Below are 26,464 nucleotides of genomic sequence, written 5' to 3' on the forward strand. Positions count from 1 at the left end.
AAAATAAGTGGAAATTACAAACCCACTTTATTTGAGTAACCTGACTTGACTGACTTTGAGTGACTGTCTACATTGTTCATCAGAAAAAAAAATCCACAAGATCTGCTTCATTTTATTAATCACATCATGACAAAAATTATGTAGGTGAATTCTTTCAGAAAACTCTTCCTGCGTTATATGTCTGCATAGTTAAGTTTGGTTGAATTAGTTCATTTAACACTGGTGGACCCGCTGTGTACTCTTCCTCTCTCAGTCTCTGAATTCATGGGATTGGGGGTGTGGTCTCCTATTTTAATTGACTGAGTATCATACTATGCCTTCTAATACGTCATTGCACAATGTTCAGTTAAACAATGTCTGATTAAAACATAGTCAAAACCAATCAAAACAACCAAGCGGAGGACAAATACGACAACACAAAACCTTTGTAATTGAAATCTCCCGAAGTCTGTGCCATCCCATATACTCCGTCGGCGTGAAACGCGCGCGCGCACTTACTCATTCTCTCTCTCTCTCTCTCTCTCTCTCTCTCTCACTCTCTCTTACACACACACACACACACACACACAAGCGCATTTATACCTCATTGCACTTCCGAAGAGATACGCAGTCACACCCCTTATCGCAGTACGCCCCCGATACACGCAGGCGAGCAATAACACTTCAGGAGTTTGATGCAACCAACCCACAACCACGCAGAACGTAACGGTGAGTACATAGTCGATCAAACAGACGGCTTCTGCTTCGGGAGTTGCACCCAGAGATCGCACATATCCTGAATGAATGCTGCTGCTCACTACGACATTATGGGTGAACACGGTAAGCCGAACGACCGTGCTCTTATCTGCGTGCACTTAATATTTGAAATATTTAATAATTATTGAGGTGTTAACACGACTGACCTCGATAATCTTTAATGATGTCATTTTTTCAGGAAGGCGTATACCGTTTTACTAGGGATGCTGCACAGTGCGGGGGCAGTACCGCTTGCAATTTAACGAGAGCCAAGTGTGCTGTTTTTCTTGTTCCTGTGACGCAAGATTTTGTTCACACACAAAAAACGGGCAGTTGTAACTAAAGATGGATTCATTAATCTGTAATCTAGAACGACCTAAAGAGAGGAAATTGCAGCTTGGGTGACGTACTTAGACTGCTGTATGGCGACCATGCGGACTGAAATGTGAAGGCTGCTTTCCAAACTCTTTCTAGCCAGCCTGTAAAGTAAAGTAGCCTAGCCTGTGTCTAAAGTAGGCTAGAATGTTGTGTCATTGTGTGGTATCGAGGAGGCAATGCTCAAGGTATGTAGTGGCTCTTGAGGTAAGGAATGCAAAGAATTAACGTCTGTTAAAAAACCGAGTGACTTCTCTAAACAAGGAGAAATTTCGAAGTACAGTCATTAAGGATGCAATTGTTGAAATTATGCTCTCTTTCTATTACAAATTACTTTAACCTATGTGTAGAACGTTATGAAAATATTGTGTGATATAATGTGCAGCAATGTGTACCAACGCCTGAGGAACCCTGTTGGGAAAAAGTGAGTTTGAGGAATCCTTGGAGGCCTTTACATGTACCTCCTCTGAGTGCTGCACAGCGTAGTCCTTACGCAAACAGACAGCTCCACTAGATACTTCTGGTCTGGGCAGAGAACATGCTGCTCTCCAAAATACATACATACATACATACATCATCTAAACCGCTTATCCTTCTGGGTCGCGGTGGGGTGCTGGAGCCTATCCCAGCTGTCATTGGGCGGAAGGCAGGATACACCCTGGACAGGTCGCCAGTCCATCGCAGGGCAGACAGACAGACACACACAATCACACACTCACTCACACCTAGGGGCAATTTTAGCACGTCCAATCAGCCTGACTGCATGTTTTTGGACTGTGGGAGGAAACCGGAGTACCCGGAGGAAACCCACACAGACACGGGGAGAACAGGCAAACTCCACACAGAAAGGACCCTGGTCGCCCAGCTGGGAATCGAACCCAGGCCATTCTTGCTGTGAGGCAACAGCGCTACCCACTGCGCCACCGTGCTGCCCTGCTCTCCAAAATAAATAAATAAATAAATAAATAAATAAATAAATAAAATAATGACAAGAAAATAAATAAAACAAGCATGAATATGAAGGATTATATTTGAATAATTTTAGATGAAACCAAGATTCTAGATATGTAATGTTATGTAATGCAGTGAAGCTATCTAGCTAGCTCACTTTGGCCTTTTGCCTAATATTGCCTAGACAAGATTTGGATGAACCACTTATATAGTTTGTTTGTAATTTTAGAAATGAAAATAAACTGTAACCACTGTCAATATACGTCAGAAAATGCATTTACAGATACAGTTTTGCATCTGTTATGCCTCATAATGTTCCATAGATTTTCCAGGATAGGGTTATGTGTGAATGAGAGCTGCAGTTGAAATGATAAGAAAGCTGATCCAACTGATTTGTGAACCTGGTATTATGTTTAAAATTGTTAGCAAATCAAAACTTGATAGTACCTGTTGAGAAGTCTATCATTTTTTTGAGTCACACATTAAGCAATGTGCACTTAGCATAATACTGCTAGAAGCTAGATAATTTGATGTTTAGCTAACAACATAGGATGGCACGGTGGTGTTGTGCTCAGCGTGTGCACCTCTGCAGACATAAATGAGACGCACTGATTGGACTGCCTGGTTCAGTGGACTGGATGAGAGCCATTGGTTGGAGAGTCACCACAAGCATGATATAATGTAGTTGTGCAGAAGACATCTGCTGGCCACCATAGACTCTAGGGATGAAGTCAAGGAGTAAACAGATTATTTCAGAGCTCTAGTTGCACCTTTTGCACTTTAAACTTTTGCAATAGTATGACTCAAATAAATGGAGGCACATTTATTCTGTGTTATTCTCTGACTTCAGTATGCCTATTGTCTTCATTCTTCATAAGTACAGTGAGAGGTTTTTGGCTCACAATATAAATTATATTCCATTAAGCTTCCCTCTATAAATTACAGGGAAAGTTAATGGAGACAGTCTAGTGTATGATGCAAGTGTATAAGACAGTCGGTGACTGCATAAAACGAAGGACATTTTTAATACATATAGTGTAGGAAATCCCAGTAGTCTGTCACTGTTGAAATTTGTTTTATTTTCTTCTTATTTTCTTGTTAATCATTCTACATCTTGTTTCTTTGTTTTAGTTAATAATAATAATAATAATAATAATAATAATAATTTGTATTTATATAGCACTTTTCATGCTGGTGGCAGCTGGAAATGCTTTACAGACAGGTGATAAAGTTAAATAGAAATAATAATTATTCATTTAGAATCATATAAGAAAATGATACAGAACAAATTAAAAGGTAAGTATCACAAGACGTAGAGTTTTAATTAAATGCTATGTTAAAGACATATGTTTTTGATGCATCTTAAAAGTGTGAACTGAGCTTGACTGAATAAAAGGTGGAATTGAGTTCCATAGTTTAGAAACATAATAACTGAATGAGGCCTCTCCATGTTTTCTGTATTTTACAGAAGGTATTTGCAGAAGGCCAGTATCTGCATACCTAAGATCATGTGTTGGAACATAAACAGACAGACACTCTGTGATGTAAGCAGATGTTAGGTCATTTAGAGCCTTAAAAACTAGTAGCAGAACTTTAAAATCTATCCTGAATGGTACAGGTAGCCAGAGTGCAGTTCTTTTTAAATGGGAGCGATATAATCTCTCTTTTTTGTTTTTGTTAGGATGCATGCTGCTGCATTTTGTACGAGTTGTAAAGGATGTATTGTTAGGAAGTCCAGTAAGAAGAGCATTACAGTAGTCAATTCTGCTAGTTGTTATTCCTTTTTCCTTAACTTGCGTCTTCCTTAACTTGCGTCTTTGTTAACCAGTGTTAATACTTGAATACAGTCCAGTAAATACCTTTCTAAGGTCTGGAACAGAATACAGGTGATAGTTCAGAAACGTCAGATGGCAGAACTCGTCCAATTATGTATTTTTAACCCTTAGAGACCAACAATTTCGGGGAATTGTTTTTGGTATTTTTTTGGGTCAGTTACAATTACACTTGCAATTATAAAGTATTTACATGTGACAGTGAAACATGCCATGTGTTGCTATTTTCAGGAGTCCCTGGGCTACTCAGATATGCTATTTTTTGACATGGAAATGCTGACAGAAATTTTGTATTTTTTTAAATTACAGAGATCTTGAAAACACATGCAATTGTAGTTATCTTTTCAGAAATTGTTAGTCTGGAGTGTCTGTGATCTGAAAGTGCAATAATTTTGATAGTGATTCATTCTGTTGGTTATTATGAGTAAAAATAAACAATTAGCATAAGGGGGACATGTTTTTTATTGAATTTCTGTCCTCTTGGATTCATGCCCAGTGCTAAAACTATGATACACAGCAAGACAGGCTTTATTTTTAATTACAAATTGAGCTGATGTGATGTGTGAATTATGTCACTGTTTTAACCCTTTGTTGGAATATGAAGGCCAAACAGCAGAGCAATAATATCAGGATTTTAGGTGATTTTCTGAGCCGAATTACTCACTGATGCTGACATCACAGCTCGATGATGTCACAGGTCATGCTTGCTAGTTAGGGGCGGGTCTTCTGAATGTCCTGATATGTGGATCATGTTTGTATCTCTAACCGTTCTGAAGTTATGAAGGCTAGAAGTGACCTACCCGTTCTCCGGGTCTTAAAGATAAAATTAAAATTAAATTCCAGGGTTAAAGATAAAATGGACTCATTTGAAACTGAGGCCTTAGGTCAGTGCATCTGCCTTATTAATGTAATAAAATAAAATACATTTAAAAACTAAATAAATGAGAGTGATGAGCTGAAGTATAGTCTAACTTATAGGTCTTACAGTATACGGGGTTAATGTCATCAAAAAATATATTGACACGTGTATGACATCGACAAGTGACATGTATTGACAAAAATGTATTGAGTACATGGCTCAGTAAATAACTTCAAAAAGTTGATAGTTACTAAGTAACATTTCCTTTCCATATAATTTGAGCAAATGAGCATAATGCATTACACTTTAGGTGTATTTTTGTGTGTGTGTATTATTTGGAGGTGTTGTAGGAAGTGGGAGGACACTGATCAGCCTTGTCTCAGCAGGATGAACAGATGGTTTTCAAGGCTGGCTGATGGGAGAGGCACTCTTTCTAGCATGCTTTGTTATTAACACTAAATAGCTGAAATCTCAGACATGTACTGTCATATGTGCAAATGAATGATGCATTATAAAGCATTTTGTCTTTCAATCCTTATTCTGCTGCAAACAGTAATATCAGAAGAAACAGTTCAATGCTCACTATATTTATTATCTAACATATCTAAGATAAAATAGGCAGGGCTGTATTAGATTTGGACAAATGAGATGTAAAGAGGTCATAAACAAATGATTAACATTTTACATGTTGGAATGCTCATATACTATGATCATTTATTAGAGAGGGAGCAGTCATTTTTGAGTAGCTTATGTTAACCTTAAATTTAGTCGAGAATTCCTAAATTGCTCAGAGAACAACTGTTCTTCTTTAAAGTACTAAGCAGAGGTCAGAGACCACCCCTCTTCATTTAGGTAATTTCCAGTCAAAATGGCATTAAGCTTCAGTTCATTTCCCAGCATCAAAAAAAAAAAAGAAAGAAAAAAATCAGAGAACAAATACCTAACAGAACATTACACAGAAACCTCAACAGCTACATAGGTTTTACAGGATTATAGTGTGTCTACCTAGGCCCAAAACATCAAGTTATGGGCTCCTGGGCACAAATGTCTGGTGGGCCCCTACCTGGCTACCTTTTTCGGGAGGTCAGTGATTTTGTTATAATGCCACAGCAAGTTAAACACGGCCTATGCAGCACCACAATGGCAGCATACTAACCACAGAGTTGGCACGTCAACATTATGAGTGCATTTTTTTTTTTCAATCGAGACAAAACAGTAGCAAGATTACATACGTATTAATTTGAACACAAGTCAAATTAAACCCAACAACCAGTGCAACATTTCCCTATAAAGCGTGCAGCCATTCTTGACAACCAAACATTTACCCCAATGAAGACAACGTAAGTCACAATCAGACAGCGAAAATGTGCATAAAGATGGAAAAAGAAGCAAACCTAGAAACCCAAACCATCAAGCATCCTAGCTAAAGTATACTGCAGCGGTGGGCGTGGACATGTTTTTTTTTTCATGTATATTACCTCTACTGACAAGGACAAATCAACATTTTAACTTGAGGGGTTAACATTTTATATTTGGCTTTGGAAACAGGCATCTTCCACTCTGTCGAAGTTTCAGGTCTCCCTTTTATAGATCCCTCAGGCACATCTTTTAAACATCTGGAGTCTATAAAAGTGTAATGGTTACTAAGCAGTGATTGGTGGAGAAAAATAAATTGACCTTAAGGAAAGACATGGAGAGCATCATGAGTATGACCAGCTGTAACACATAATTACATCACACCCATTGCTTCGCAAGGTCTGCAAGATGTCTACACCGGACACGTCAGAAGTGTGTGACAAGTCAAAACACAAACAAACCACAGACCTACCAAAAGATGGCTGCTCTACAGGTTGTTTTATCCCCACATTTAACATCAGTAGTCTAAATAACATAGAATTATACTGCTGTGGTATTGGGCAGCTCGGTCATGTTAATTTGTATCTACTTAGCTATCCTAACTAGCTAGTTATCTAACACAAAACAAACAGTTTTCACCTCTAACTTTCAGCACTCTGGCTGTTTCTCTCCAAATTGTTTACTGGAATGGTTGTAGAGATTCCCCTCATGGAAGATTTTCTTCTCATCCATTTCAGGGTGGAATTGCAAAGTATGTCAAAACTCACTCTGCCACTTGCCGCTGGTGTAAACAGCTTCATTGATCATAATGGAAGCAGTTTTTTTTTTTTTGTTGTTGCTTGCGTTGCTAGCTAGGACAATGTACTAGTTCATTTTCTGTTAGTAGCTTTCCCACTGCGAGTCACAACAGCTGTTTAGATTTTCTTGCTAGAGGCGGCCCCCAAGTGGCTCGGGCCCCAGGGCACGTGCCCATAAAACCTATTGGATGATCCAGGCCTGTGTCTACCTTTTGCCTGTATTGCAGCTTCCATACTCTTCAGGAGAATTAGTTTCAGTTTTTCAAAGAAATCTGCTGAGATATTTTTCCACACCTCCACTTCAGTCTTCAAAGTGATTTTCTGCTTCTCACGGTCCAAAAAATCCCAAACATTCAATGTTGTTGAGGTCTGGGATCTGGGGTGAACACTCCATTATTCTGAGAACACCAGCAGCTTCTTTATCTTGCAGATTTCCTTCTTTTTTTGTCTGTGTTCTTTTCTCAGTAATGGCTTCATGGCGGTTACACATCCTTTCAGACCCATGTTGAGTTGTCTTCTGACAATGGAAAGATGAAAGCAAAGTTTTAAGTACTGTTTATCTGCCAGAGACAGTTTTGGCAGTCTACCAGGTCTTGCACAGTTGTTAGGACTCTCATTTTTGCTCTGTGTTTTAATAGTATTTTAAACTTTAGGGTTTTTTATTTTTATTTGACCCTTTCTTTATGCAAGTCTTATATCTACTTTCCTCAGAGATGAAAAATGAAAATGAAAAGTGAATAACTGGTACCTAATAGCCATTTTGACAGAAAATTGAACAAATTAAAGGTGGTCTCTGACTTGCACAGTATTGTATATTTGAACATATAGTAAAGTGTGAGAGACAAAACCACAAAAGCTCTTTGTCCTAGTACTGAATGCATTAAATAAATGGTCTTTCCTTCTTTTTTAAAATAAATGTTCAAGAGTGCAAAGCACTGAAGAGTGTCATAAATATAGCATACATGCACAGGTGTATGCGTCAGTATGCATCAATATGGAACCCTTCCACATTGTGTAGTAGGCTCACTTGGGGGAAAGAAGAATGCTCACCACCCCTTATTTTGTCTCCTGATGAAATGATGGGGCAAAACTTAATCTTAGCACATTTACAGAATTCCTGTGGTCAATACCAGAGCAGTCATAAATATAGCATACATGTACAGGTGTGCAGTATGTGTCAATATGGAACCCTTCCGCATCGTGTAGTAGGGTAACTTGGGGAAAGAAGAATGCTCCCCACCCATTATTTTCTTTCCTGATTAAATGTTGGGGCAAAACTTAATCTTAACACATTTACAGAATCCCTACAGTCAATTTAATTCTGAAATTTCATCTGGATCACTACATTCCTGGGATTTATTGTGTGAAGATTTTGGAATCCATTGATCTAATATTTTAACATTAATATAGTGGAAAACAGTGATCTATGAATTTACATTCAGTTGGACAAGAAAGGTTGTTAAAACATATGATTATGAGGCGCTTGTGGAGGGAGTAATATATGTAAATGGTAGAGGATTATTATTATTTGCCCATAAAATGAAAATTTGAAGTTAGACCTTTGGGTAAGAATTCCTCCAGACATGAGGAAAAAAGGGCCCCCTTTGGGAGTGCCAAATGTTTATGTAAATATATATTATGTAGTTAACGCTACACTATGTAAGATTTGGGGATTTGGAGACCTCTCTGTTCAAAATGTGTTACTATAATGAGGTGAATCAATAAGACATAGGCTGATAGTGACCTCCATTTCATTTTAAGAGCAGTGCTTTGACTATAAACACATTTCAATGCAAAGGATACAAATGATTTGACAAATAACTTATACATCCTGTAAAACCTACACACTTAAAAAGATGGTTCTTCATGGGTTTTTTAATAAAGAAAACTGGTCTATATATAACCATGAACACTCAAAGAACCCTTTGCATGGTTCTCTGCATCATGAAAGGGGTCTTCATATTGATGGAGAATGTGCTGAAGACGGTGCTATAAAAAACCTTTTTGAGAAGAGTTCTATATAGCACCAAAAAGGGTTCTTCTATTGTAACAATGTCAAGCTTGTAACAATAGCAGAACCTTTTTTTTTCAAAAAGTTGCTATAATGGATCATATAGAAACAAACTCTCCATCAATCTGAAGAACGCTTTCATGGTGCAAGAACCCTTTATTCATGCAAAGGGTTCTTTGAGTGTTCATGGTTCTATATAGAACCATTTATTTTCTTTACTAAGGAACCCTTGAAGAACCATCCTTTTTAAGTGTGTAGATGACAAATTGATACAAGATTCACCAGGGGGCTTCTTACCCTGATAGTGGGGCAGGATGCCCCTTTTTAGGATTTTCTTTTTTGTTCTAAAACAAGGCTAGGCAAGCCTAGTTTTGCTGGACCACCAGGCTGCACGCTCTCTCCTCTGCAGCTTTTGGTAAATAATGACAGGGGCGAGGCAGTCATTTTAAAAGTGAGGGGGACACAGTTGTCAGTACATGATAGCCCCAGACTCGTAGGTTCAGTACTACTATGATAAAGCCTGTAGCAGCATGTGCGTTTTTACAATCAAGCCAATTTGAACATACCCCACCGGGAAGTTAACCATCTCACATATGGTCCAAAACTAGCCTTTCAGAGTTTTTAGACACACAATCTATTCCAAGAACACAAAACTATGGTTATGCTCCACAATAAGAAGCTGACCCATCACTGACCAGTCATGTAGTTACTCAAAAATATTCTATTCCAAATTACTATTCTCTTAAACTGTATTGTGATTATTTATTACTTCCAGGGAAAAGTAAGCTCACAGTTCTCATTACTTTACATCTACATTATTACTTTCCAAACCCCAAACAAATTAGTACCAATCTTAAACAGCTAATCTCACATCATTTAAAAGGCATCTCACCATCTCACAAGCTAAATACAATGCGGGAAGTAGGGCTGTAATCTAGACCACCTTTGTTGAGTCCAAGATGAATCCAAGACCATAACCAGTCGAGGCCAAGTCAAGACCAAGTCCAAATCAAAGCGAGACTGAGTCCTTATTAAAGCCAGATCTGGGCAATAACAAAACCTAAAAAATCGAGTCATCATATCCTTTTAGTAGAAATTACTAGAAAAATGTAAAAGAAGGTTTTCTTTTTACAAAACAAAACTGTCTGTACAAAAACAACTCCATCAAATTCAAACTATAAAAAATACTTATTTTTATACTAACAAACACACATCTGGCATGGATTGAAAGGTTCTTTGCTTTCATTGCCTGCTCTGAATGAATGCAACCAGTGCCCACTCTCAATTAATCCAGCCAATACATACTCTAATTGGATCCAACCAGTGCCCATTCTGAATTCTCTGAATTAATGCAACTAACCCTCGTTCTAAATTAATTCAACCAGTGCTTGCATCATGAATTATTATAAAAATGTGATCAAAAACAACAGCCTGTCTGTTTTTGTCTTGATGACTTAATTAAGTCAATTAATTTACTTGGCTGTTATAATAAATAATGGTTTGTCAGTTTTTCGTATCAAAAATTATATCAAGATATCTTGTGATTCCATTCTGGCAGAAATTAAAGTCGACGTAAAGCCTTTAAATTAGCAAAACGAAATGTTCCTCTTGTTTTAAGAGAGTACAGTACAATAGAGTATAATATAGTTTATACAGAAAACTTTTTTACTGCCAGATTCAACACCAAATTTTGGAAACATGCTTTTCAGACTGTAAACCAGCCATTCTTTCTAATATGGAGTTAGTTTTACGCCAGAATGATTGAGAGAAGATCCTGATGTTTGAGAGAGGAATGTTCCGGTTTGAGACGACAGCGGTGCTCTGAGCGCGCAGATAATGAACTTGAACGCACTTGTCAGCACGAAATGCGCAGGTTAAACGCCTTCGGATTTGCTCAACAAAACACTCTGGTTTCATTCAGAACTTGAAAATCTGCACAACAATGCACCCCTTTTAGAGCTCGTACCTGCAAAACACTCCGGTTTTCACTCAAAACTGGAAAACCTGCTCAATCATGCTCTTCACCTTCAAAACTCGCACGTGCGCGCAAATCATTTCTGCTCTCAGCTCCGCAGCACGCACTCAACTTTCACATCTGCTCGCTGTAAAATGTCTGAATGTTTGTGCCAAAACTCCAGCCAATCAGAGCTGCCGAGGGGCGGTTCCTGTGAGCGCACCAATCATGGCGTCTTTTCTTAAGCAGCTTTATGCCAATTGGTCAAGGCACGTTCGTGGCTGTGGTATTGAGTCGGCTAGTGTGCTTGTAGCCTCGACATTAGCTAGATGGTTTATAGCTTTCTCGTAGCAAATTAATAGAAACGATTTATCAGTAATACTCATCATAAATAATAACGTATTAATCTAACTAACATTGGTAGCTCGGCCATTTGTTCCCTACCAGAGGCTTAACGTTAGCTAACTTCAAATAGCTTAACATTAATCAACAAGCTGACGTTAGCAAGGTTTCTTTGACTGTAGCTAACAGTGTCTAACAGTATTCTACTGAACTCTCCTATAGTGCTTGTCTTCATAGGCTCATCTTGTTAATCCTGTATATTTATCTTCTATAGTAGCGTCATCAAAAAAACAATACTGATGCCGTGCAGTTTTATATGGACAACTTTTCAGTGAGTACAGGGAGTAATATAGGTGATCCTATTTTGTTTACTAAACATAATACTGTTTTCTAAGGGCCATACATGTTTTTTTCTCTGTATGACGTTCACACATCGGTTACTGTAAATCATTGATTAAAAATATCAAGCACACATACTATAAATATAATACTTATATTTCTTCTCATTCTCAGCTCTTTGCTACAATCTCTGGATTTCCACCTTTCCCTTTGAATAAGCAGTATACTCTAAAACGCAAACATAAAAAACCATATGATTCTGAAACTCACTGTTAAAAGACTTAATTGACTGACTTATCATCTGTTGTCAGCATTTCACAGCGTTAATATCCTGGACACTAGGTTATCAAAACACACTGACGTTTGGCTTCAAACCAACCTACTGTTGATGGGTGCTAAATAACAACATGTATGGGCCTTAGAAAAGAAGTACAGTATTATGTCTAGTAAACAAAATAGGATGAACTTTATTACTCCCTGAATTTTTTTTTTTTTGTCCATATAAAACTGCACGGCATCAGTATTGTTTTTTGATGACGCCACTATAGAAGATAAATATACAGGATTAACAAGATGAGCCTATGAAGACAAGCACTATAGGAGAGCTCAGTAGAACACTGTTAGCTACAGTCAAAGAAACCTTGCTAACGTTAGCTTAGTTGATTAATGTTAAGCCATTTGAAGTTAGCTAACGTTAAGCCTCTGGTAGGGAACAAATGGCCGAGCTACCAATGTTAGTTAGATTAATACATTATTATTTATGACAGAGCATTACTGATATCGTTTCTATTAATTTGCTACGAGAAAGCTATAAACCATCTAGTTAATGTCGAGGCTACAAGCACACTAGCCGACTCAGTACCACGGCCACGAACGTACCTTGACCAATTGGCATAAAGCTGCTTAAGAAAAGACGCCATGATTGGTGCGCTCACAGGAACCGCACCTCGGCAGCTTGGCTGGAGTTTTGGCACAAACATTCAGACATTTTACAGCAACCAGATTTGAAAGTTGAGCGCGTGCACGTGTGAGTTTTGAAGGTGAAGAGCATGATTGAGCAGGTTTTCCAGTTTTGAGTGAAAACCGGAGTGTTTTGCAGGTACGAGTTCTGAAAGGGAAATGCATTGTTGGTCCGGTTTTTTTAAGTTTTGAATGAAACCAGAGTGTTTTGTTGAGCAAATCCGAAGGTGTTTACCTGCGCACTTCGTCCTGACAAGTGCGTTCAAGTTCATTATCTGCGCGCTCAGAGCACCGCTGTCCTCTCAAACCGGAACATTCCTCTCTCAAACATCAGGATCTTCTCTCAATCATTTAGGCACAAAACTAACTCCATATTCTAACACCACTAACCACCTTAACTCTAATTAAACTACAAACACTGTTAGCTAGCTAGGTGCAAATGTGTGCCTCACACATTTAGCAATCAGTTAACAAAAAGACTAAAAATCATGCAAGGTTGTCAGATTCAGTAAAACATTTACATGGACAGATAAACTGTAGAACAAGTGTTTGAGTTAGCTTCCTCGGTAGTGACAGCTGTAGGTTTTCTGGCTACACAAACTCCACTAGACACCTCTAAAACAGAATGCTTTCAATTACTTCAGATTTAACCGAATAAATAAAAGTGCATAACCTACGCTTGTTGCTGAGGTATAATGAATTTGAAACACATTCATTTACCGAATTAAAATATCATGCAATGGCAGAAATGAACCAAAGTAGAGCGAGACATGGAGGACCGTTTAATCTGCAGAAAAAAAAATACTCAGTACTGATAGAGGGCAATAAAGGACAAATCTGAGAGTGGTCTACTGTTATTCCAACAGCCTCAACACCTAAACGTGGGCAAGTAGAGGAGAGTGATTGCTTTATCCCTTGTGTTGGAATGTAAAGGCGATAACGTATCATATTATTTTATGTTTATATAAGCCATTTTTGTATAAGACTCAACTGCTTGTCTGTTGAGAAAGCATGCTGATGGTACAAGACCGCTTGGACAGGCTTGGCTGTCATTGTACTGCCACTTGCTGTAACGCTCAGAATGCAGCTCACGCTTGTGCTGCGTTATGAAATGCTTAGTGACACATTTTGGAACACAGCAATGTGCGAAACCCCGTTTGCGTAGCTCGAAGCAACTGTGTCATATACATACATACATAGGAGCCAGGCACATCAACAGTGCTGCTATGTTGGGGCGGTCAACGTTATTACTGGGCTGCATTCAGTGCCATTACAGAGCAACAGTTTAGAAAAGGTACTGTCCAAAATTATACTATTTTAAGAATAATGCACTCAGAAAGTGGGATAGGATTTGTAATGGAGAGAACACAGTGATCCACGCACATGTTTGTGTTATGTTTATTGCTTATGTGATGTTTAGGTGTAGATATAGCCGTGTGGTTGGTGAAACACAGAGAACTCGTTGATGTGATTGTTTTTTTTCTGGTTTTCTGTTAAGCTTATTTCATTTAATAGCCTATACACTAACTTGTATGTGTTACATTCATTTATTTACAGTGATTGTTAATGCTGCAGAAGCATTGTAGGTAAGTTACAGCATTCCCTAATCCATGTAGATATTCACAATAGATTAGCACCTTCTTGCACAAAGCTTAGGTCAGCTTCTTATTCAAGTTTTCACGTTCCACCTTAAATGGTACAGCAGTCAGCTTTTTATTTGAATTTTCCTGTTGCACCTTAAGTAGTGCAGCTTTGGGCACCACAATGTAACTTTTGGAACGGAAAAATTCGAACTAGATTCATTATTATGTGCATGAAGACTGGAAGTGATTCGCACATTGATGGATCTGCTGATGTGTGTATGATTGTGTTTCTACCAGTGCTCGCGATAACCTTGGTTTTTAACGTCAGGTGCAGACTGAATACTTTCCTGCTATGCCAGCCAGCTAACCAGCACATTCACAGTTATTACATAGAAATAAAATCTACCGAGAGCAGTCCGTGCAACCTAGATTAATCCATGTCTGAGGATTATAACAAAACAAATTTTATGGAAATCGGTTAAATAGTAAGAAAGTTATGGGCGATTTAATCATAAGAACTCATCATCTGATTCTGTAGTCCGCCTAATGCACGAATTAGGAACTCTGGGTCTAAGCTTGTTTTCTCTATTGCCAGAATGAATGGGCTTTTTGAAAAATGGCCTCTGTCATGCCCTGTGCTAAATTAAAATGTTCAGAACCAGATATGTTTTGTCCTGTGTAAATTTTCCTCCTGAATATCACTGGATCCTCTAAATTAGGAAGCGGTTAAAGAGCCTTAATACTAATATTGCTACATGCAAGCTAATGCTACTGCGCATCAATTTGATGTCACTAAGCTACACAAAAATAAGGGGGGCTGTGGTGGTGTTCTGATGAGTTGTGCTACCTTATCAAAATGTTACCAGTGTTAAAACTACAAGGCTGAATTTAGCTTCTTTTTCAACACCTTCTTTTTCAAGTAGTTCCGTTCCACCTTAAATGGTGCAGCAGTTGTGATTAGCTATCATAAACATTAACAAATGGGACAAAACAATAATGACCTGTTGGTTCTGTGAAACAGCAAAAATAAGTTAATGTTAGAAGTGCTCATATCATGCCTTTTAACTCTCCATGAAGCTAAAGTCAGCTTCTTTTTTACCAGCTGCTTGTTCAGATTTTGAAGAAATTGTTTTCTCCTTCATGTTCAGTTACAACAAAAAAGTTGGGACACAAAATTTAAATAAAAACAAAATGCAATGATATGCAAATAATTTAAACCCTATATTTAATTGAAAATAGTACAAAGACAAAAAATCAAATGTTGAAACTGAGGAATTTTGCTGTTTTTTTTTTTTAAATATATGCCCATTTGATGCCAACAACACGTTCCAAAAAAGTTGGGACGGGGGCAACCAAAGGCTGGTAAAGTTGTGTAATGCTAGAAAAACACCTGGTGGTTAATTGGCAACAGGTCAGTAACATGATTGGGTATAAAAAGTCTTTCAGAAGTAAAGATGAGGAGGGGTTCACCACTTTGTGAAAGACTGCACAACATATAATGCAACAATTCAAGAATAACGTTTCTCAATGTAAAATAGCTTTTGTTTTTCATCATCTACGATACATAACATCATTAAAAGATTCAGAGAATCTGGAAAAATCTCTGTATGCAAGGTACAAGGCCAAAAACCCATATTTGCTGGTTATGAACTTGGCCCTCAGGTGGCGCTGCATTAAAAACAGACATGATTCTGTAGTGAAAATCACTGCATGGGATCAGAAACACTTCTGAAAACCACTGTTTGTGAAAACAGTTCATCACTGCATCCACAAATGCAAGTTAAAACTCTAAAACGCAAAGAAGAAACCATACATAAACAGGATCCAGGAATGCTGCCACCTTCTCTAGGCCTGAGCTCATTTAAATGGACTGAGGGAAGTGGAAAAGTGTCCTGTGGTCCGACGAATTAACATTTGAAATTCTTTTTGGAAATCATGGAAGCTGTGTCCTCCGGGCTAAAGACCACCCAGTTTGTTATCAGTGTACAGTTCAAAAGCCAGTATTCATGATGGTATAAGGGTGCATTAGTGCACATCTGTGAGGGCGCCATTAATGCTGAACGATATATACATGTTTTGGCAACATATGCTGCCATCCAGATGACATCTTTTTCAGGGAAGGCCTTGCTGATTTTAGCAAGACAGTGTCACATTCTACACATTATTACAACAGCATTGCTCTATATTAAAAGAGTCCGGGTGCTAAACTGGCCTGCCTGCAGACCAGACCTGTCACCACTGAAAACATTTGCTACATTATGAAATTAAAAATAGCTGAAATACTGTATCAAACAATTATGAGAAAACATTTCACTTTCGAAACTACTGCAGTTGGTCTCCTCAGTTCCCAAATGCTTACAGAGTGTTGTTAAAAGAAGGGATGATGAAACACAGTGGTAAACATGCCCCCGTCTCAACTTTTTTGGAATGTGTTGTTGGCATCAAATTCAAAATGGGCATATATTTTTCAAAAAAACAATACAATTTTTCACTTTCAACATTTGATTTGTTGTCTTTGTAGTATTTTCCTTTAAAAATATGGTTTACATGATTTGCACATCCTATTTTTATTTACATTCTACACAGCGTCCCACCATTTTTGGAAATGGGGTTGTACTTTACGTTTATAGATTTGAACACTAGAAATAATTTTTTCTTTTGTTTTCCGCAGCTCACTCTCAGCTAATGCCGATTTAACATGCTCAATCTGCCGAAAAAGATCTAACAAGGAGCCACGAGACCTCCATCAGGTCACGCGCACACCCACATGAAACGCAAGCTTACTTAACGCTGTGTAGCTTGAGGAACCAGCGCTTAAGTCTTCTTCTGTTTGATGAATGGTGGTTGGCAGGTGAACTTAGGGTGCATTACTGCCACCTACTAAGGGCTGGCTACACTACTCGCACAAAGTTAGTCAGTCAATCAGTAATTGTTGTTCCAGTTTATTTCCACTAACTGTGCATAGGTTTATTCTTCATCGTTCTGGACATGCTAAACTCATGCACAGATATGGTTTACATTTACAGTAAAACAGATGTTGTTCTTAAGGTGGTCATTTTCCCACATTTCCCCCTCTATAATGTGCACTTTTGCACCAGATTCTCTTGTATATAATGAAGCTTCTAACTGGAAACATAATGTGATCTGCCCTTTTACCCCAATCTCCTGTATGTTCTCTTTCATTTAAATATTTCCTCAAAATATGAAAATCTATTACCTGAAAATTTAACCAAAATCTGACTTTAAACTCTGGAAGATCTCTTTTTCCCCTGTAGGTGGATTTCATTAAAGACCATTGATACATCTGACTGTGGAGTTAAAATTTGCTTTAATTTTTTTATACATGTTTTATTACATATAGGGCCAAAAGGGAAGAAAGCATAAACTCAGTAAGCTGCACAGAAAAATAATACTGCCATCTTGTTCAAAGAGAAACAGATTCTTTTATGTACTATATATTCTCTGGAGATTCTCCAAGACTCCCACATCAAGTGTTTTCTCATTCATTGTTACTTTCAGTTATTTATTCTGATGCCTGTGATTTTTCTGACTTGTGTGTAATGTGACTTTACAGTCATTGCAATGTGCAAAAGTCATTTATCTTGGTGTGAAAAACTGTGTGCGTGTCTGTTTTGCTTATTGCCAAACACATGCAGGATTAGAACATTTATGAAATGTCTGTCCACGTCAAGAAATGCAGTTTTTGCTCTAAATTGGTATATCTTTTTCAGGGATTTGAAGCTTTTAATCAAGACCTTGACCTGCTGTTCATTTGCACAGCATGAGATAATGAAATGAAAACCTTTATCTGGCATTTACTGGGGCTGTGTACAGTAATGGATTAGAAAACATCAACATTAAAGCAATTTAGATGTGATTAATTTTTGTGTTGATTTAATGTTAATGTTTAATGTTTTTGTGTTAATTTAATGGTGTACTTTCTAGGACTAGATGCACTTAATTTTTTTTTTTTAGGTGGTATAATCTGAGGGATAAAGGTAGAAGAGTCCCTTTAAGATGACACGGACTTATCCTCCTGACATAATTGTATCAACCCTTTATCAAGACATCACAATTAGCCCAAACTGTGGGCTCACAAAGTGTTCTCTGTCCACTAAAGAATGTGATTCCCAAATGGTTGGAACACAAAATCAAAACTTTGAAACCATCAACAAAAGACATTGCCGTAGCTTTGACTTCATTGAGTCACTGGATGATCCAAACACCTTTTCTTCGTCCATGGAGTGTCCTTACACAGCTGAGCAGCAGGCAGTGAATAAAGATGTTGCATGGAATGACATTGGGCAGCAGGGCCATCTTCGTTTTTCCTCTCCTGATCTATTTAACACAAAACTGTCTCAACAACAGACCAGCACTGACAAAACCAATGAGTCAGCAAGGACTAGTCTTAAAGGCAAAAATCGGTCAAAAAGCGTGCCTAAAGTTCGAGCCACTCTTACCCCTGTACCTATTATAGTCTCACAACCTTCAACAAGGTGGGGGCAATCTCCAGTGTACCACCAAAAAAAGCCTGAAGGGTTTCCCCAAACCCGAGAGCCATCTCTTAATATAAATCGGGCTTTAGTTAACGAGGTGCACCCTATTAAGCTGCAGCCTCAAACACCCCTTTGTGTCTCTGATTGTTTTGAAGAGAACAGACAGGACAAGCTAGCCAACTCTCCTCATGTTAGATATCGAGTAGATATCAAACCAGATGCAGCAGTTCTCCAGCACACCACAAGGAAACTACCTGCTGCCAGAAATGACATGCCTTGGCAGCGTTATTCCACATCAAGCTTCAGGAGTATGTCTGTGCCACGCCAAATGCCCACCTCCAGAACACCCACTCCCAGTGAGTGTTACAGCATGGACTGCAGGCATGCTTACCATTATCCAAACTGTGTGCCTAGTGGCTACATTGAACCTGCACATATTTCTTTAGGTGGGACTTCACCCAGGGATCCAAGGGAGTACAGAACTCTATCTAACCCAAACATTCCAACCAAATTCTTCTATACAGAAGATCCTACCAGGTATCCAGTCCAGTCACCAGGTAGAGCCTATTTTCAAGATGACCAGTACAGTACTAAAAGTAGCAACAACCAAAACCCCTCAGTCAGTGGCCAGTACATAAATGACCCAAGGTCCCGATGGGTTTTTACAATGCCAATGCGTAAATATTATGCTGATTCTCGCCCACAATCATTGGATGCATACTACAATAGACCATACTCAATGAGTGAACTCGGAACACACTTTATGGCTGCACCACAGACAAGAACATACTGTAGAGAAAGTGAAAGAACGTATGCCTTCCCCTCTGATCATTCTAAGATTTTCTACTCACAGTCTTGCCATTCTCCAGCAGAATACTCTATTCCAGTGACTGCATACCATGCAGAGGGGCGACAGATTCCACATATTTCTTTTCCAGATGACTGGTACCGATCAAGCATAGCCACATATTCCAGTCAATACCCATCTTCACAGGTGACACCACAGAAAACTCCAGCAATGAGCCGTTGGGATGTCAATCACTTTACTGAGTCTAGTCAATTAGGAGGAAATGTCAGGAATTATTCAAAGTCTTGGGAGAACATTCTTATTCCACATATGGAGAAGGAGCATACTGTTCCACGAGGCAGGAGCTATGAGAATCTTTATCATCAAGGGAAGGAAAGAGTTTCCCCTGACAACAGACAAAAACCAGTCATAATTAACCTCTCAAGTTCACCAAGACGGTACGCTGCTTTGTCCCTCTCTGAAAATTCTTTGGAGAAGTGTGCTAGTGACAGAAGAACTGGCATGGGATGCCAGTGGTTTGTAACACCAGAGATTACCATTACAGACAATGACATTTGTCCAGGTAACAGCAGAAAAAAAAACGAGGACTCAGTCAGTTGGGATGTGTCAAATGGTAGACAGGGTCAAAATGCAAATAATCATAATCTTGTGAGACCTTCAGATCCATCAAAACCCTCAGAGAGAAAACACAATAACAGTTCCTTGCAGCAGAGCCTAGAGCAACTGGATGAGTTGTTAGCTGATTTGGTCATTGATTACAAACCTCAAAATATTAGGCAGTCTAGTGAGGACTTCATAGACCGGCTCAAACACTTGATTAATGATGATGAGGTGAAGGGAGAGGAGGTAATAGATCAAGAAGACTCTGGACTTTTAAACACTCAAACAAATTCTTCAAAGACCAGCCCAGATACCGTTAAAGATCCAGACAGTGGTTGTGAGGGGTTTCAGAGAAGTGCTGAGGACATATCCATCATCCAAAGTGCAGATGAAGATGATTCTATGGTGTGCTCCAACAGCAGATGCCGGCATAGGGAAACTCTGTTTAATGCCGGCTTGTATTTCAAGTCCTGCCATAGTTGTTACACTTATTATTGCTCCAGAAACTGCAGACGGGAGGACTGGGATACTCACAAAGAGAGCTGCCTGTATGGGCGCATCAGTAGTATTTGTAGGCATATCCTAAAACATTGCAGAGAGAACTCTGAGATTCATAAATCTTTCTCACGAATTGCTAAAGTAGGCTACCTGTCTCGAGGCAGAGGAGTCCTGTTCATAGGTTTCCAAAATCCTGCTTTTGCAAATAACTTTCTCCAAGTCGGACTTGAGAGCATTGCTATGTCTCCAACATATCTGTCACTCAGAGAGTTGGAGAGCTTCAAAGACAGCCTTAGGGAGTACTGTAAGGAACTCCAAGATGCAGGCAAGGAATATGATCCCAGTGAATGTTTCCTTTTGAATGTGTCCATAGCTATTGGTGACTTAGTGCCTAACAGACCTTCACCTAGATTACAAGCAGCAACAGTGCGCAAATATGCCAAGGTGTCATTGGCTTCCTCAAGCCCAGATAAGAAGGTTTTAAAGAAAGAAAATGACATGGAGACACTAATTCTCACCCCTCCACCCGGAACATCTGATATTGACAAAGAGGGACAAGAGGGTAGGAAAGCACGAGAGATCTGTTTCATTAATATCCAAAAGGAACTTAGAACAAGAGGCGTCTTCCTTCGCCACGAGTTTCCACAAATATACAGCAAGCTTTGTGAGTTTGTAGAGAACAACAAAAGGTTCACTCCCACAACCATCTATCCCATAGATAAGAGAACAGGGAAACAATTCATGTGTATGATCATGGCAGCCTCTGAGCCAAGAACACTAGACTGGATTGGTGCGCCACACCTACTAGATGACATTATATAAGTCTCTGCACCTCTGTGGTATCCAGTGGTTGCAAAGGGCTTTATCTTCATCTATGGAGCATATTCTGTGTATATTATACAGATGTATGTAAATATGTATTTTATTACTGTAAAAACAGTTATTAGAATTTTCTCTCCTGACACAGTATTATGCTTAGAAAATGCTTGTGGGATGCACTTTGCAGAAAGGTACTCTATAGTGAAAAGCAGACATGAGCACGTATTGTTTCTTAATGCATAAAATAATTTATTTGTTGCTTATTTGTCCATTTAGTTACAGTGATTAAATATAACGAAACAAAACCTTTGTCAAGTATACAAGCCATCAATTTTAGCCCCTTGAGTACACACTTGCCATATATTGCCATATTTATCCAAATTGGTGGTCAAATGAACCCACTGAGCATTTTCATACATGCAACAGAACATCGTTGGACATTATTGATTAATAGTATGATGTAGTGCACCTGAAATGCCTAGCCTGGCTAATCAATACTTCATTAATACTTCATGAAATTTAACAAAGACATACAACGAATGAAGTCAGGAACCAAACTTCTGTTCTTTTAACTGAATTCTTTTAACCAAGATATTAATAAATGTTTTAAAGCAGTTCTAAAAACATCATATATTTATGTGATTTGTATCTATTGTATAGCATAAATATTGTATTTTATTTATTCAATAGGATTAATATATTCTGTTATATAGTATTTTTACTGGCAAAAACACATCTTGTGAAATAGTGATATATGTATCACTCTAACCAAAAGTGTTTAAAGCTAAACTATTAATAATTGTGATATTACTCCACATCAAATAAGAAAAAGAATGAAAAAATAAACCGATATAAGAAACACGAATAATATGAGCATACTGTCACTGGTGTTATGTACTATTTATAAATTAACATATATTTGTATCAAACATGGTTTAAATCTTTATTCTATTACATAGATCTGTAAGTTCATTCCACAGTTCTGTTCATGTTTACTGTACCACTTTAGGATGACTGGTGTTGAATATTTTATTTTATTTAAAAATTATACACTACAGTTTACATTTTTATCGTAAGTGACAAATGATACAACTAATATATTTGAAATATAATCATTTTCTTAAAGTATGTACAGTTTTGAATGTGGCTGTTTCACCCATGTAATACACATATGTAAACACAGCTATTGTATGTATGCAGAGGTAATGTACTAAAAATCTGATATATATATGTGTGTGTGTGTGTGTGTTGCAAAATTGGCATATTGTTAATTGTATTTACATAGTTAAATGCAATTGTGTTTGTTGACTATGTTCAATAATTAAAGTCTCTTGAACTGTTAATGCATTTTCATTAAAGAATAATTCACCCATGAAATACACCTATGTAAACACAGCTATTGTATGTATGCAGGAGTAATGTACTAAAAATCTGATTTTATATATATATATACACACATATACGTGTGTGTGTGTGTGTGTTGCAAAATTGTCATATTGTTAAGTTAATTGTATTTACATAGTTAAATGCAATTTTGTTTGTTCACCATGTTTAATAATTACAGTCTCTTGAACTGTTAATGCATTTTCATTAAAGAACATAAGTACAAAGGATTTAAATAATTGTTTTTCTCCCATGAATGTAAAATGACCAGGTAACTGCTGGGTGTTGTTGGCATGACACAATCTAAACAGGGTGTTTCATCCATTAGGGGCACTCACATGCCTTCCTATCTTGTTAATACAAGCAAAGACTAAGAAACATAACCTTATTTGAAAAACAACTAGCCATATTTTTACTAAATACATCATTTTGGTTAATATGTGTCTGTGAAATTGGGGTGGGTCAGGGGGTCAAAAGTAAATACCATGAATGTCAAGTTTATAAATTATATTTATAACTAGATGTTTAGTGAAACAAGTTTAGCGAACATGAATAAAGCCTGCTAATATAGTTTCTCAGGTTTATATATTATGATTTATTATACAGGAGCATTATATCCCAAAAACAACAGCAGATTGATATGTATAGATATAAGAAATCCCCGCCTCTGTTCTCCAGTTGTTGAGCCCATACTGTAACCTCAGTTATCCATACACTCGTGCTCCGCCCCCACTCACCACATAACTGAGCTTCTCTCTCTCTTTGATAATGTCCATTATATTTTCTGTAATACAAAGTCCAGCCCTCCACACACTGGCTTCCAATGCTGCCTGTCCTTAAACAGTTAAATACAGATTAACTGATTAGTACCAGTATAGTTTCAACTTTTCTCCTGTTGAGCAGTTTTATCAACCTCACACACAGTCTTTGCCTTGGCAAATCATTCAAGCAATGTGAGCTTCCAACAAATTATGCACAAAGAAGTTAGTTAATGTACTTGCACTCTGTCCAGCAGCACAGACATCTTTTGACATCCTAATTCTGATTGTTATGTGGGAAAACGTGATGTTAGCCTCTTCTAACATAATCCCACCCAACTCAATTTGAGCAGAGGAAATACATAAGTGCAACAATCTTTCAATCGAAGTGACTAACATTGTCGCATTCATGCAGGAGCATATAGGTAAAAGCATAAACACATTAACAAACTGTGCTGACCCTCTTTGCAACAAATATTTGTAACTCAGTATTTACATTAATAAAAAAAAAAAAACTCTAAAAGCACAGAAAAGCCATAGATTGTGAATAAGAAACTCTTGTGAAAAAGAAGTATGCTTTAATATAATATTAGTCTACTTAAGCCATATACAATTACTTTATGCTTAACTTTGTACCTACTGAATCTATATTCAAATCCACTTTGAAAAAAAATACTTCGTTTGGGTGTGCTAATTTGGCACTGATGATATATGTATGCTTAAAATATATAATATGCTTATTTTATAATAAAACTATACTTTTGCAAAGTGTGTCCTAGGAGCATTTGTTACTGCTGTGCTAAAAAATATCAATATCAATGAAGTATGCTTAAAATACATATGTCAATTTTGTGTTGAAACAGGGCTACATCAAATTATGCTAACTGTGCTTCTTTTATGCTAAAACTGTACTTTAACAAAAAGGGTATTTATTAGTGCTGTCAAAATTAATGCGTTAATTGTTGCGATTAATTTGAAATATTTAACGCGTTAAAAATATTAACGCAATTAACGCAGCTGGGTGTTTACTTCCTGTGGCGGCTGACTTATGACGAGGTGTACCGCCAAACCGAACCAAAAAGATGGATAAGGACAAGGATGGAGTTTTAGGCGTAAAGTTTTACTTTAAAAAGTTGCCTGATTGAACCTTGGAGAAAACAAAAGTAATCTGTACAGTCTGCAAAGCCGAATTTAATTACCACAGAAGTAATTCGTCTTTGACATACCACCTCAAAGCAAAACACCCTACCGAAACTACCTCTTAGGGGCCTCGTCAGTTAACATTACAGGAGTGTGGTACTCGTGGACGAATAACGAAACCTGTGAGTGAGAAGGTAACTACTGCTTTGGTTAACTGGATAGCTAAAAACTGCCGCCCGATTAACATAGTAGAAGATGATGGACTGAGGGAAATCATTCGAATTGCATCAGGAGACACCTCTTATAATCTACCCTCGAGAGGAACTATTGTTTCAAGAATGCACACTTTGTATGAAAGCAACAGGTCACGAAGGATGAACATGCTTGAGCAAGCAAAGTGTGTCGCTCTCACAGGGGACCACTGGACTTCGGTAAGCAATGACAACTACTTGGGCGGCACTGCGCACTTCACTGATAAACAATGGAATCTGCAGTCGTTTGCGCTAACTGTGAGTAAAACAGAAACGCGAAACTACGCAGAGGCATGTGCTGATCATTTTCTGGATGTTGCAAAAGAATGGAACATCACGGAAAAGTTAACTACACTTGGCACTGACAGTGCTCGTAATATGGTTGCAGCCGCGAGGCTGCTAACATTTGAACATTTGCCCTGTATGGCCCACAGTCTGCAAAGAACGGTCACGGTTTCGCTTCGTGACAGTGGATTCGAAAGTCTTCTGGCTAAATGTCGCAAGATTGTCGGACACTTTAAGCACAGTCCATCAAACGCACATGAATTAAGTGAACAGCAAGTTGCACTTGGACAGAAGCAAGAATCACTCGTTCAGGACGTTGCAACAAGATGGAATTCTCCTCTAGAGATGGTGAAGCGAATCCTGCGAAATAAATCTCCATTGACCACTACACTGGCTCTGCAAAACAGCAGCGTTGCCATGTTGAATGGAAAGGAGCTTGCCAAACTGCAAAAGCTAGAGGAACTACTTGAACCTTGCAGTTGAGTTAATATTTCTTTCTGCTCTCACTCGCCGTGGCTGTATGTCTCTCTCGCTGTGTATGTGTATGTTCTTTCTCTCTCCCTGTTTTCTGTGTGTATGTGCTCTCTGTCTGTGTTTTCTGTGTTTATGTACCATCTGCCTGTGTTTTCTGTGTGCATGTGTCTGTTCTTGATCTCTTTGTCTACTTATGCATGTGTGTGTCTGAAGTCTCTCCCTGTGTATCTTCTTGCTCACTCTCCCACTGGATCCTCTGTGTGCATGCAGGCATGCGTAGCATACATACAGCAAAGTACTGAGTGTTTTTCTCTCTGTAATTAATATAAATTTACTAACATGTTTAAAACATCTTGTGCTTTCCATTGCAGATATGTGACTGAACTACTCGGAGGAGAGCAGTATGTCTCTTGTTCAGTGGTGTTGCCAGCCTTATGCCAAATGTTCAGAGTTATGGAGCCCTCAGATGATGATCCAGTCTATGTAGTGAGGTTCTTTACCACAGACCTAGCTAAACGGAAGGACACCACCAACGTCACATGGCTGAAGATCGCTACTGCACTTGATCCCAGGTTTAAGGATCTGAAGTGTCTTCCCAAAGATGAAAGGAGTGAAGTATGGGCTTCATTACACAACTTGATGATGGCAGAGATGCCTGCACAACAACAGTCTGCAGAGGCAACAGAAACACAGCCTTCAAAGAAGAGGAGGATGTCTGCCTTCTTGCTGGGTTCTTCTGATACGGATACAGACAAAGAGGACAAGTCCATAGAACAATGTCTGGACCGCTACAGAGCAGAGCCCAAAATGGATATAGAGGGGTGTCCACTACAGTGGTGGTCAAAGAGAGAAGGAGCA

The 26,464-nt window shown here is 38.3% G+C and overlaps 1 protein-coding gene across 3 annotated transcripts; it reads left to right on the forward strand.

Annotated features, from left to right (window-relative positions):
* The first annotated feature begins 576 nt into the window (after positions 1-576).
* On the forward strand, positions 577-21,596 carry unm_hu7912 (un-named hu7912). Of its 3 annotated transcripts, none has more exons than XM_036578614.1 (2): positions 577-708; positions 18,070-21,596. In XM_036578614.1, the coding sequence occupies exon 2, from the start codon at positions 18,112-18,114 to the stop codon at positions 21,316-21,318; it is 3,207 nt and encodes a 1,068-aa protein (XP_036434507.1). In that variant the 5' UTR covers positions 577-708; positions 18,070-18,111; the 3' UTR covers positions 21,319-21,596. The 3 variants fall into 3 exon arrangements, with proteins under 3 accessions (XP_036434507.1, XP_036434508.1, XP_036434509.1); XM_036578615.1 differs by lacking the exon at positions 577-708 and adding an exon at positions 717-819; XM_036578616.1 differs by lacking the exon at positions 577-708 and adding an exon at positions 13,946-14,097.
* Positions 21,597-26,464: the final 4,868 nt, after the last annotated feature.

The sequence above is a fragment of the Colossoma macropomum genome, unplaced genomic scaffold, assembly GCF_904425465.1.
Source record: "Colossoma macropomum unplaced genomic scaffold, Colossoma_macropomum, whole genome shotgun sequence".
Classification (NCBI taxonomy): Eukaryota; Metazoa; Chordata; class Actinopteri; order Characiformes; family Serrasalmidae; genus Colossoma; species Colossoma macropomum.